The sequence below is a fragment of the Notechis scutatus genome, chromosome 1 (genome assembly GCF_049901735.1).
Source record: "Notechis scutatus isolate UNSWTSFEM ecotype Mainland chromosome 1, rNotScu1.2, whole genome shotgun sequence".
Classification (NCBI taxonomy): Eukaryota; Metazoa; Chordata; class Lepidosauria; order Squamata; family Elapidae; genus Notechis; species Notechis scutatus.
In genome coordinates, this window is record NC_142009.1 from 313,147,110 (window position 1) to 313,161,376 (window position 14,267).

General features: G+C 43.5%; 1 protein-coding gene across 8 annotated transcripts in view; it reads left to right on the forward strand.

Moving 5' to 3' along the window:
- The window catches only part of PPP2R5E (protein phosphatase 2 regulatory subunit B'epsilon), a 75,147-nt gene that overhangs the window by 40,635 nt on the left and 20,245 nt on the right, over positions 1 to 14,267 (forward strand). For all 8 annotated transcript variants that reach the window (XM_026670155.2, XM_026670153.2, XM_087952308.1 and 5 more), the window contains one exon: positions 4,397 to 4,593. In XM_026670155.2, the coding sequence (XP_026525940.1) occupies positions 4,397 to 4,593 (197 nt within the window). The remainder of the gene's footprint in view (positions 1 to 4,396; positions 4,594 to 14,267) is intronic.

Sequence of the window (14,267 nt, forward strand, 5' to 3'; positions counted from 1 at the left end):
TTGACTTGAAGTTTTCCAATACTGGGAAAAGATCTTGTCAGTATCACTGGTTGTCCTGGAATAGAGATACAGAACTGAGTCATCATCATACTGATGAAACCTCAGCCCATTCCGACATTGCCACGGGTCCAAAAGAAGACCCAATCTGGAGTGTAATCATTGTTCAAAGTCAGACTGTGAACGACTTGGATCATGAACCCTAGAGCTGCCTGCCTCAGACTCCATTCTTAGAAAAGACAGATTAAAATCTTCCAGAACCATAAGTCTGAGGAACTCTATCACCAACCCAAAAATGAGGGTCAGAATAAACAATTACTGTCACTGGTTTAGTGGCTGTTCACAAATATGGTATTTTTTAAATAGATCATTTTCTGACCAATGCATGCATTTACAACCAATTTTTGTGTGTATGACAACAAAAGCTGTCATTTTAAAATCTACTAGAGAAAGCCAGAAGGCAATTAAAGGGGAAGTTTTAAATTTCACTAGTTGACACAGATTGGGTAAAATATTCAATATTGGATGTATTGAAGAATATTTGTGAACAATGTACTCAGAAGTTAATTTTTACAATCTCTGCCAAAATGACTGCATGCATAAATAATGTTATGGATGAGGAACCAGTTCTACTGGACAAAGCTAAAATAGATTTTAATGAGGATTTTAAAATGACAGGCTACAAGAATGATCTGGAAAACGATGATATACTGGATGTACAAATGAAACCAGCTGATGTCTTGATAATTAAATAGAAATCAAATTAGATAACAAATTGGAAGAGTGACTTGATTGGATTTACAAAGGAGACCTGTTGACGGCAAGGAACGATTAAAGCTGCCTGTCTCTATCGAAGGCTGAGCTAAAACTGGGGGAAACGCATGGAGGAGTCACGTGGAGGAGGAGGAGCGTTCCTCAATTATAGCTCAGCCTGTACGAGATGAGACTGGAGCACCTCCCACTCTCTGGATGCTCGCAGCAGTTCTATGGAGAAGTTTTAAAAACTGGTGAGAAGGGACACACAAAAAGAATCAAGTTCTAGGGCATTATTTGAAGGAATTAAAGACTGAGGGTTTGAAAAGTAAAGGGAAGGAGTATGAAGTTAGTTTATTTGATCAAGGTTAAAGTAGATGTTGTTATTTCTGGTAACCCTTAATGGACATTTGCTGACCAGATTTGACAGGGTTTTAAAGATGTGTTTATAGACAGAGTGATGAAACATGGAATGAAGAGGTTGCTGTATTTTAAGAGAAGGTGATAAGTTGTTAAAATTGTGTATACATGTTATGGCAAAGTATACTTTTCTTTCTTTCTTTTTTTCTGCACACTATCACTTTTTTTAACTTCTTTATTTTTTGTAATTTGTATTAGTTTTTATCTGTATAAGTGTAAGGTAAAGGTAAAGGTTCCCCTCGCACATACGTGCTACTAGTTTCCAGCTCTAGGGGGCAGTGCTCATCTCTGTTATGAAGCCGAAGAGCCAGCCCTGTCCGAAGAAGTTTCCGTGATCATGTGGCTGGCATGACTAAACGCTGAAGGCACACGGAACGCAGTTACCTTCCCACCAAAGTGGTCCCTATTTTTCTACTTACATTTTTACATGCTTTTGAACTGCTAGGTTGGCAGAAGCTGGCGCAAGTAACGGGAGCTCACTCCGTTACACGGTGCTAGGGATTCGAACTGCCAAACTGCCAACCTTTCTGATCAACAAGCTCACTATCTTAGCCACTGAGCCACCGCATCCTCTCTTGTATAAGTGTAATGCTTAATAATTTTTTTTTAAAAAGAGGATAGCCAGGAGGCTATCAGAAAAAACAAACTGTTAAAATGAATATATTCTCTTGATTGGTACATATTTAAAGAGGGATTATTGTTGTTAGTTGTGAAGTTGTGTCTGATCCATCGCGACCCCATGGACAACGTTCCTCCAAGACTTCCTGTTCTCTACTATCTCCCAGAGACCATTTAAGCTCACGCCAATTGCTTCAGTGATTCTATCCAGCCACCTCATTCTCTGTCGTCCCCTTCTTCTATTGCCCTCAATCGATCCCAGCATTAGGCTCTTCTCCAGTGAGTCCTTCCTTCTCATTAGGTGGCCAAAGTATTTTGAGTTTCATCTTCAGAATCTGACTTTCTAAAGAGCAGTCAGGGTTGATCTCCTCTAGAACTGACAAGGACTCGTAGGTGTCTTATCAGCAAGAGGGATAATTATGGTAATTCCACTTACATTTTACATAAATGACTGTTACTTTTATATGGAGTTATTGGCACTCAAGTTTTTTTTTTTAAATAAAATTGCCTGAGTTTTTAATTTTCCTGATTTTCAATTGTATGTTGGGCATATATGTCAACTTATGGCCATTCATTTAATGATGGCTCGAAAGTACAACAGTCCAGGAAAATGTGACTTGCAACTTGTTTTTGAAATTACAACTATTGCACCAACTCCATGGTCACATGATTACAATTTGAGCACTTGGCAAGTGGCAATGTATTTATGATGATTACAGCATCTTTAGGCCATATGATTGTGATTTGTGATCTTTCTTTTTGGTTTCTTCTACAAACCAAAGTCAGTTGCCGCCTTCGCTTAATGACCACATGATTCACTTAACTAGTGATTTGCTTAATGACTGTGGTAAAAATGGTCACAGAATCAGGTCCAATGACATGATGACTATTAATGACTGTATCACTTAGCAGCCAAAATTCCAGTCCCAATTGTGCTTGTAAGTCAAGGACTACCTGAATTTATTGACCGTTGTTTTTCATTGGAATATAAATACTATTTTCCAATTATGAATTATTGTTTTACTCTTTTGAAATCTTAGAACCATTTTTCCCCTAATTTTTCAGGAATGAACAACCAGTCCCACACCTGTACTGTTGAATTCAAACTAGCTTTATTGTTCCATGCCCAATTCATAGGAATCTCTCCAGACTGCCATCTTTTTCAGGGAAAGACAATATAAGGCTTAGAGGCATCGGGGTGGTGGTAGTGGGTGGAATGGAAGGTCAGAACTTGACCCCTTGTGTTGATGTAATGAGCCCAAACTAATTCCCTGCTGGAGCCCTCCTCCCGACTGGGACAGTTGCTCTCCAACAAATTATAGCCAAAAATGTTTTGTATTTCCAGAATTGAAGGCAGTTAGATACATTTGGATAAAATTGGGAAAGGAGTTTGCGATTTCATGAGAATTTGTTTCATTGTTAATGATACTTCAAAAACCATTGAGAGTCATGAGAAGAATATAGCCTGCCTAAACCCATTAAATGTCAGTATATCCAGAAAACTCCATATGGATGACTGAGAATCTTCATCAACATATTCATATGAACATTTGCTATATTCTCATTTTGTACCAGATGTATTGCATCTTCAGATATTCCTATGATATATAGTTTTCTTAAAACTAAGCTGACAAATCAGTTTTGTTAGTAATTAAAGATTTTTATTAAAATAAATATTTAATAATTCACAAGAAGTTTGGAATGGAGAATTGGAGAATTGATGCTGTTCACTAAGTCTATTGCTCTCTGGATTTAAAAAGTTTGGAAATACACCAGTGTACCAGAAAGCAAAAGCTGGCTTGGCAAAAGTGTGTGAATTTTCAGCCTGAATTGGCTATCCACCAACATACAGACAATATGAATAATATGATTTTGTATATGGCCAAGGTTCAATTTATTATTTTAAAAACTGAGTTGTATACATACTGTGTGTCTGTTTGTGTGTGTGCACTTTTTATTTAGTTATTTTTCTCATATGTTCCATTTTGGGGTTGTTGTTTTTTCTATTAAGGTAATAAAATAAAAAGTTAATATAACACGTTTCTCTTTTTTCGAGAGGTAACATGTAAAAACTACTAAATGTTATGGAAGATGAAGTTATTGCATGCCACAATTGTATATGCATAGTAACATCTTTTATATTCTGTCTTAAAATTATTACAGGTAGCAGATTGATTTGCTCATTATCAAGCCCACCAAAAGGTTTTGAGGGATGTGAAAGTTTATATAATACTTTCCCTCTCTTGTGCTATTATATTTTTTAGTCATATTTGTTCTTCAGTTTTTTTCTCTTTAAGGTATATGGGTTGTTCAGCATGTTCCACTTCTGTTAGTTGGGCATTTAGAATGTTATTTTCTTTTCCAGGACATAGGCTATTTAAGCCACCATTAATTTAACCTCAAATCAGTGACCTAGCTATGTTGCTGAAATAGTACAATTTTTACAAATTGATGACTAAATAAGTAAGTCTCTGCCCAAAAAGTTAAGAATCTAAATCACCAATTGTCCTTATTTTTCCAAAAATATGCTATTAGTTATGCTACTGTCTTCTAAATCACAAATTTGTTTTATGCAATAATTTTAAAATTCTTTTTTTTTATTCTGCAGACGTTCCATCTTCAGATCAACCTGAATTGTTTCTAAAGAAACTTCAGCAGTGCTGTGTAATTTTTGACTTCATGGACACACTATCAGATCTTAAAATGAAAGAATACAAACGTTCAACTCTTAATGAACTTGTGGATTACATTACAATAAGCAGAGGGTGTTTGACTGAGCAGACTTACCCTGAAGTAGTTAGAATGGTAAGTTATCTTTTTAGAAAATCATAAATGCTTTATAGATAGCATTATTTGGTAAGCAGGTTTATTAAGAATATTACATCTCTGTTAGTATTCCACATTATTTCAAATGCAAAACAGGAAAGGCCATTTTCACTTTAGTCATTTAAATTGCAGTTGTTCTTAATTTCAGATAAATAATGTGCCAAGTAGAAGAAGTGGGGGAATATAAAGGCATATTTTATTCTTAGCTTATTTATATCCAGGGCTTTTATGTTAATTTGCTATATTTCAGAAAAAATGCTTTATTTAAACACTGTGTAATATTTTGATTATTTTAGGAAAAAAATAATGTTCATCTGTGAGGTTAAGAAATTTTCTGTGCCGGCTATAATTATAAATCAGCGTGTGATTTTGATTGCATCTTGTAGTGAGATTCCATTAGACTGATCTTCAGGTAACTAAGAATAATCTTGATTGCTGTACAGTAGTTAACAATTTGGGGTCTGAAATCATTTCTGGATACTTAAGGGGCTACTGATTGGAAGTGCTTAAATAAAGCCATTGCTTTATACCAGTTTTAGCTCGTGCAAAAGCTATTCATTTCTCCAGCATGCCTTTGGGATAATCCACACATATGGGTTGAATCTACCTTTCTGCCGAGAGACTGAGTCAGTCTTTGCCACACCTCTTCCTGTTGGGGCAGGAAGCTCCCTAACCCCAGTCATGACTTAGTCTTGGCCCTATAGAGACGTGGCAAAGGTTGGCTCCAACAATTTCTGCAAAAAGCAGCAGTTTAAAGTGTGGATTCTCCCAAAGGTTTGCAAAAACTCCCTCAAAGTATCCAAATCATCGTAAACAGGCAGCAATTGGAACTTCTGCCTGCTCCGTTTTTCGCAGTCCCTCTGACTTACCAATTGAAGGACTAACAGCCCAGGCAGTCAAGGGGGAGCCCTAAAACGGTCCCCCACCCCTGGGGGTATGTGCTGAAGCTGCTATTGCCCCCAGCACGTCGTGGAGCTCCCAGGCTTACCCAGGTATCTCCAGAGCAGCCGCTTTCATTTTCAAGGTCTCAGCTAGATTTTTGGGGCAGGCGGCTACCATTTTGGCCTCATGGTGAGTTGTACAGGCTATCCAGGAGACTAGTAGGGCCACCACTGCCACAGCCTAGGGAATGTTTCCAGGCCTGGAATTCCCCTTGGAGCAGCAGGATTGGAGAATTGAGAGAGCTCTCCTCTCTGCAACCTGGACATTAGCAGCATGGCTGACCAAGGCAGCAGGGAGCCCATGAGTGCAATCCAAGCAGAGTCCCAGGAAGGGCAGATCTGCAAGTAAGGACGCTGCTAAGAAGATAAAGGCGAAGGCTCTTTATTCCAGAAAGCCCACAAGAGCAGAAGAAAGGAGGCAAAGAGCACAGGAAAAGCAGTTCTCCAGAGCTCAGAAACAAGCTGACCAGGAGAGGTATACGCCCTCCCCCCAGGGGCCTGTTAGCCCCCTCCCCCAGCAGCCTTTAGCACAGGAGTTGCCTGCAGTTCTAGTGGCTTGGTCACCAGAGGGAGATAGGGAGCAGGAATTTATCCCTTCTGTTGAGGAAATCCAAACTCAGAGATTTCCTTTTGATTGCATGCTTCCTCGTCCTGCAGATTTGCAGGTCAGAGACAGGACTGGAACACCCGAGGCTACTTTTACTCCAACTGCAGCAGGGATGTGCTCAGCAGATAGGATGGCCCTGAATTATCAGAGGATCTTAAGGCCCTTATTGCTCAGGCCATTTCTTATGGGGTAGCCTCCTCCCTGAGGGGGAGGAGCCAGTGTTCTTCCCCAAGATCTGATCTTCAGCCATTGCAGCCAGTGTAATACCAGGCCTCCATGGATTTTTCCAGGCACCAGAAAGAGGCTTCTACAGCCCACTCCATCAGAAGCAGAGCACCTGGGAGGGAGGAGGAAATTCAAGGGGAGCAGGGGTTCTCATCAGATGAGGACCTATCACCTGATCCACCCCGTTCTCAGGTCTGTTTAGCCCGGGACTATTAAAATCCCTCCTCCACAAGACTAGGACCACTGTCCAAATTGATCCTCCGCCCACTATACCAACTGCTTCACCTGATACTCAGGGACCCAACAGCAAGGTTTTTTCTGAACCTACAATTCTCCAACAGGAGATTCCTTGTTCCAAGTTATTTTTAGACATAGTTCAGAGACAATGGGCACAGCCTGGATCCTTCCCCACTCCAGGGGGCAATGATAAATTTTTTTTCCAATATAGCTCCTCTCCTCTCCAAGTCACTTCAACTTTCCCCTTTGGATGAACCTTTGGCGTCTTTGGTCTCTCCCTCTGCAATATCAGGTGACATAGCAGAGGCCCTTAAGACAGGACAAAAAGGCGGAACACCAGGCCAACTCATGGGTGGTTAAAGCAGCTGCAGCCACGTCCTTTTTCACTAGGACATCCCTTCTCTGGCTTTGCCAATTACAGGCTAGGATTCCCCCTGAGGAAATCAGAATGCATCAGGACATCAACAAACTGATGGCAGCCACTGAATATGCGGCCGACTCCTCCCTGCATGCAGCCCAATTCTCCTCCAGGGCCCTGGCCTCCAACATCACTTCTTGTCGTCTGCTCTGGCTACGACAGTGGCAAGCAGATGCTAGAACCAAATGGAAAGTGGCCTCTGCCCTCTACACGGGTTCTTCCCTATTTGGAGAGGCCTTAAACCCCTTCATAGTCAAGAATAAAGGCAAGAGTAAAGTGTTCTCCTCTCTTACCAGGGAGGCTGATAGGAGGGCTTCTCCCTACACCTGTAGACAGCCATTTCATTCCTCAGACTCAGGCCAGGAATTCTCGCAATTCCAAAGGTCCTACCAGCCCAGATCAGATTGACCCTCAGATAGATCAGGATTTTGAAATAGAAACAACAGTTTCAATCTAAATGGCCCTTTCGTGGCACAGGAGATTGTTCCTACCATTGATCCAAATGACTGCCAGACCCTTCTTCCCATCCGCGACTGTCTGGCCCTATTTGCAGACCGATGGGAGACCATCACATCTGATTCCTAGGTCCTGAAAACAGTGCGATTCGGTCTCACCCTGGATTTTCTGTCCACTCCTCCAAGGACCTTTACCCATTGCCCAGCCTCCAAGAACCACGTAAGGAGAAAGCTCATGGACACGGCGGTCCAGCATTTGCTGGACAACCAGGCCATCGAGCCGGGACCAGAGGACCAGAGGGGGCACAGGTTTTACTCCATTCTATTTGTAGTTCCCAAGTCCTCGGGGGGGTGGGGGGGTGGAGAATGATCCTGGATCTCAAAAAGCTCAATGCTCATTTAGATTACAAGAGATTCAAAATGCAATCTCTGCAGTCCATTTTGGAGAACATAAGGTGGGGGCGATCTAATGTCTATCGATCTGACAGAGGCCTACCTCCACATCCCTATCTACCCCTCCTATCGGAGGTTTCTCAGATTCTATTATACGGGGGGTCATTATCAATACAAGGCCCTGCCATTCGGACTATCCTAGGCCCCCAGGACCTTCACAAAAGTGCTGGCAGCACTGGCCGTGCACCTCAGAACAATTTCAGTCCGTGTCCAGTGCTATCTGGACGACATCCTAATCCAGTCCAGCTCCAACCAACAACTCAAATCAGACCTGACTTAGACAAGATGGATTTTCAATCAATTTCCAGAAAAGCCAGTTGATACCTTCCACCCGCCTCCTTCTTCTGGGCGCGGTGATAGACACAAATCTATGCGAAGTATATTTATCCCAGGAGCGCCAGGACGGCATCAAGTTCTTGATGGCACAGGTCGAGTGGAGCAAGTAGCTCCCTTGGTGGTGCTTTCCCAGCTTCTGGGAAAATTAATCTTGTGCATAGCCATAGTACCATGGGCCTGATTGCACGGCAGGCCTCTCCAGTGGTTCCTCCTACTGTTTCAGAGGGCAAGCACCAGCACTTCCAACATCAGGGTCCGACTCCAGTTGGATGTCCTCAGATCCCTCAGGTGGTGGGTTTCCCCAGCAATCACCAAGGGGTCCCTATTCAAAGAACCCAATAGCATCACAGTCACTTCAGATGAGAGTCTGTTGGGATGGGGGGCCCTTCTACAATCCCAGCTTGCGCAGAGTCAATGGTCCACAGCGGACCTTTAACAAAACATAAACTGGTTAGAACTGAGAGCCATTCACTTAGCTCTCAAAAATTTCCAAAGCACAGTGACCTGCCAACACGTACTGATCCTAATGGACAGCGTGGCGGCCAAAGCACACATCAATCGCCAGGAAGGGACCCATTCCAGATCCCTCATGTCCGAAACACAGCAACTGGGAACCTGGGCGGAGGCTTACCTATTGTCAATCAAGGCAAAGCACATATCGAGGATAGCAAATGTCCAGGCAGATTACCTAAGCAGGACCAGGGTGGACAACTCCGAGTGGCGTCTCCATCCAGATCTGTTCCAGGACATAGCTCAGAGATTCGGGAGGCCAGTACACAACCTCTTTGCAACTCCAACGAATACCCAACTTCCCAGATTTTACTCCAGATCCCCGTCGCCAGGCTCAGAAGGGGTAAACACCCTTTGCAGCCGCTGGCCCAAGAGTCTCCTTTATGCCTTCCCTCCTCTTCCCCTCATACCAGGGGTGATAAGGAAAGTACTTCTAGAACAGGCAGAAATCATCCTCATCGCTCCTCACTGGCGGTCGTGGTATGCGGATCTAGTGAGCCTGTCAGTGTTCCGCCCTTGGAGGATCCCTCAGGGCAGGATATCTTTCAACTAGGGGGTCTTGGAACACCTGGAGCCTCAGTGGCTATAATTGACCGCCTGGCACTTGAGAGGAGGATCCTGAGGAGGGATAACTTTTCCAGAAATGTCACCAAAACAATACAAGCCTCCAGGAGGCCTTCTACAAACAGAATATATGACACTACCGGGAAAGCATTCCATCAATGGTGCACCAAGAAGGGCACAGACCCGACTGTGGCCTCAGTGCCACAGATCCTGGACTTTCTACAAACCAGGACTCGACAAAGGGTTTTCTCCTAGTATGCTACGCAGGCAGGTAGCAGCCCTATCCACTGTGTTGCACTATGGGAAGAGGAATTCGTTAGCTCATCATCTGGTCGTCTGCTCCTTCCTCAAAGGAGCTATCTGTCTTAAACCTCCAACAGTCCACAGATATCCTTCTTGGAACCTTTCAACAATATTACAAGCCCATACTCAGGTCCCGTTTGAACCTCTTCAATCTGTAAGGCTGCAGTTCTTAATGCTCAAAGTCGCCTTCTTAGTGGCCATCACATTGGTCCGGCACATATCAGATTTGGCAGCTCTTTCCATCAGGGAAGACCTCTGCACATTCCATGACAACAGGGTTGTCCTGTGCCTCAACCCCTCCTTCATCCCAAAGGTAAATTCTCATTTCCACAGGGCTCAGGAAGTTGCTCTTCCCGACTTTTGCCCTGCTCCTTCACATGACAGAGAGCACAGATGGCACAAATTGGATGTTCGGAGGGCTCTTCGCAGGTACATCAAATGTATGCTAATGTATTGTAAAACCGAGGCCCTGTTTGTCTCGTTTCAGCCATCTTCAATGGGCACTAAAGTCTCCTATTCAACTATAGGCCACTGGCATACCTCTATATCCTGATCTGGACCCTTCATCGCCAGTTCCTTCGCTTTTGCTATACAACAAGTACTACCAGTACCAAGCCCTTCCGTTTGGCCTCTCATCGGCCCCCATGGTCTTTACCAAGGTTATGGCAGCATTGGCACGCCCTACCTGTGAGGGTCAAATGCTACCTGGACAATATCCTGATTCAGTCATCATTAACCCGCTCTGCCATCAGTGACCTTCAGACCATGATGAGGATCCTGCAGGAACACGGTTTCTCCATAAACTTCAACAAGAGTCATCTTCTATCAACCACCCATCTCCTACACCTAGGGGCAATCATCGACATGACCGTCTGCAAGGTTTTCCTTTCCCCGGATCATCAACAGTCTGAACGACTTGATAAATTGGATTGGACAGCAGCACACAGTTCCTCTGTCTTTACTGTCCCAGCTCCTAGGAAAAATGATTTCCTGTATAGGCATCGTGCCATGGGCCTGACTCCATGCCTGAAATCTGCAATGGTTCCTGCTGTTCCTTTTAACGGGCGGGAACCAGCCACCCATCCATCAGAGTCTGAGTTCTTCCACCAGTCCTGCGTTCTTTCCCGTGGTGGCAGTTCCAGGCCATCAGGAAAGGCCATTTTTTTCAAGCAGCCAGACAGGCTCATGATCACGACAGATGCCAGTCTTTATGGCTGGGGGCGCATCTGCAAAGCGAGATAGCTCAGGGTCGCTGGTCCCAGACAGACAGGTGTCACCCCATTAATTGGCTCGAACTCAGGGCTATCTTCCTGACTTTGAGACATTTCAGGACAAGGTGATAGGGTCTCACATGTTGATCATGATAGACAACATGGCCGCCAAGGCCCATGTCAACAGACAGGACCTGGTCAAAATCCTGCAGGACGCCGAACGTCTGAGGTGGTGGGCAGAGAGACATCTTCTGTCTCTCAGGGCTGAACACATCTCGGTCGACAACATCCAAGCTGACTGGCTGAGTCATGCCAAGGTCGAGTGGTGCCTTCATCCTTATCCAACAGGTTTGGTTCCCCAGTAGTATTCACCGCTCCCCAGAATGTGCAAGTAGACAGATTCTTCACCAGGTTTCCTACCCAGGAAGCGGAGGGGACCAATGCACTTTGGAGCAGATGGCCTCCAGGTCCCCTCTATGCCTTCCCCCCTCTTCCGATCATTCCGGCTGTTCTTCGGAAGATGTTGGAGGAAAAGGTGGATCTGGTTCTTCTGGCGCCTCATTGTTCCAGGCAGCCCTGGTTAGCCGACCTGGTAAACTTGTTGATCGCTCGACCATGGAGAATCCCACCCAGCAGGATTTCCCTCAACCAAGGGGCCTTACTCCACCTGGAACCCCAGCGGTTCCAGTGGCCATATGGTACTTGAGTAGAAATCTCTGAAAAAGACTAACTTACCCGATAAGGTGATAAAAACCATCCAGGCATCACATAAACCATCAACCAATCGCATCTATGATGCCACCTGGAGAGCCTTTTGCTGTTGGTGCTCTAGGGCTATCCTAACCCTTCATCAGCCACAGTCTCAGATGTGCTGGTGTTCCTACAGGAAGGTCTAGATAAAGGGCTCTTGCCAAACACTTTCTGCAGACAGGTTGCGGCCTTGTCCTCAATATTGTCATGGATAATTATAACTCTCTATCTCAGCACCCATCAATATGTAGTTTTTTTAGGGGAACCTCAAACCTGCATCCCCTGGTAGTTCATAGATATCCCACTTGAGATCTCCCAAAAGTACTCCAGGCCCTGACGGGACCCCCGTTCAAACCTTTAAGGTCGATAGGTCTCCATTTCTTGACCCTCAAAGTGTCCTTCCTGGTGGCTATCACATTGGCCAGAAGGGTGCTGGAGTTGGCAGCTCTCTCAGTGTGGCAGGACTTGTGCATTTTTCATGAGAACAGAGTAGTGCTATTTTGTTCCAAAGATTAATTCTTGGTTCCACAGGGCACAAGAACTAGTCCTACTGGACTTCTTCCCTAAGCCTCAACATGAGTTGGAACACAAGTGGCATATACTGGATGTGTGGGGAGCTCTCTGTATATATGTAAAATGAACTGCAACCTTTTGCAAGATGGAAGCGATGTTTGTGTCCTTCCACCAGCTTCCTTAGGGAGCAAGGCTTCCCCATCCATGATGGGCAGATGGATCGGGGCTTGTATTTCCACTGCATACGAGACTTTATCTCTCCTGGTACCCAAGAAGCTTACAGCTCACTCTACTAAGAGTACAGCCATGTCGGCAGCCTGGGCTACTCAGGTGTCCATTGAGGAGATCTGCAGGGCAGCTACCTGGGCATTGCCTTCTCCATTTATTCGGCACTATCGACTGGACTTCTTAGCCTCTGCAGAAGCAGCATTTGGCAGGAGAGTGCTTCAGAAGGTTCTTCCAGTGTCGGACTGAGCAGACCAGACATAGAACCTTCCTTGGACATTCAGGCTTTGGTATGTCCCTATCCTGGACTCCCGTAGCAGCATGAAGGAGAATCGGCATTGGTATATTTACCTGAGACGTCCTTTCTATACATACTGTGAGAGAGTCCAGCCCCACCCTGTATTCGTCTGGTCATGGTTGGGGAGGGATCCTCTCACTGTTTTATTTTTAGAGACACGCCAAGTCTGTCAAGTTTCTTCGCTGAAAAACTGGGGGCCAGCAGCAGGGGCTGGCTTTTATAACTTTGGCAGACTCAGCTCGATGACATAGGAGGAGGAGTCTAACCCTATCCTATCCTGGACTCTCTTGCAGAGCGTGTATAGAAAAGGCCTCTCAGGTAAATATACCAATGCCCATTTCCCTCCTTTTTTCATGCATCATATATCTAAAATTGCTTTTCTGATAGTTTAAAATAGAGGTTATTTCCATTCCTCAGAATCATGCCTCATTGTTTATTCTTTCTTTGGAGGAGGGGAGGGAAATTTAAAGACATACAATTCAGATTAGAATTGTAAGTGGTTTCTATTGTATTTGATTTCTATAGAAAGTGTAACCCTTTCTATAACACAATTAACCACTTAATTGGAAGTGGTTGCTGTTTATTGTATTTGACTTCTGTAGAAAGTGTAACCCTTTCTATAACACAAAGGATAATTTGTTCTGGTTTGCAGAATATTTAACCATTATTGTTTCAAGTGACTATCAGTGTCATTTTTCTCAGCTTCAATAGTTTTCTTAATTTTTAATATGTTTTTACAAATTAGAGTTGTCTTGATTACTATGATAAGGGCCAGCATTAATAGCAATACCACTTAGACTTATATACCACTTCACAGTGTTTTTTTACAGCCCTCTCTAAGCGGTCTACAGAGTCAGCCTATTGCCCCTAACAATCTGGCTCCTCATTTTACCTGACCTCAGAAGGATGGAACGCTAAGTCAACCTTGAGCCTGGTGAGATTCAATCTGCCAAATTGCAGGCAGTAGAAGTAGCCTGCAGTACTGCATTCTAACCACTGCACCACCGCAGCTCTTATTAAGTTATATTTGTAGGGATAAATGACAAATACTATGTCCATTGGAACATAAAACTGTTGGAAACAGTCTTTGTAGGAAATCCTTCTTCATTTCTCCCAATGTTCCTAGTATGAATAGCTGACATTGATCCTGTGAGATGGGTCTTAATTTATAGAAAACAGGACATAGATTCTGTTAACAGAAATGTCCAAAGAAAGATTAAATATATTATGGTATTTATTACTAATTATAAGGCTTCTTTCTTCTGAAAACAACATGCTGTGTGAGATACCTTCTAAAGATCTGAGTAAAAATAATCTTGTTTTTACTAGCAGTATATTAGAATGCACCCTCTTGTGGTGAGGAGATGCAGAACAATTTATTCTTAGTCACTGTTTCTCAGTATCTGTGTTTTAATTGGAAGGGGTTGCTGTTTATTGTGTTTGATAAAAATCTGAATGCCTATTAAATCCTGCGGCTATATTTCTTTCATTTACATATATAAAAGTATGTTAATTACTATTCGTTACTTCAAATTAGTAATAAACTTTTAAATACTCTATATTAATGCTGTACTTCAAGAAGTGATAGCATTTACTCAGTATTGGCT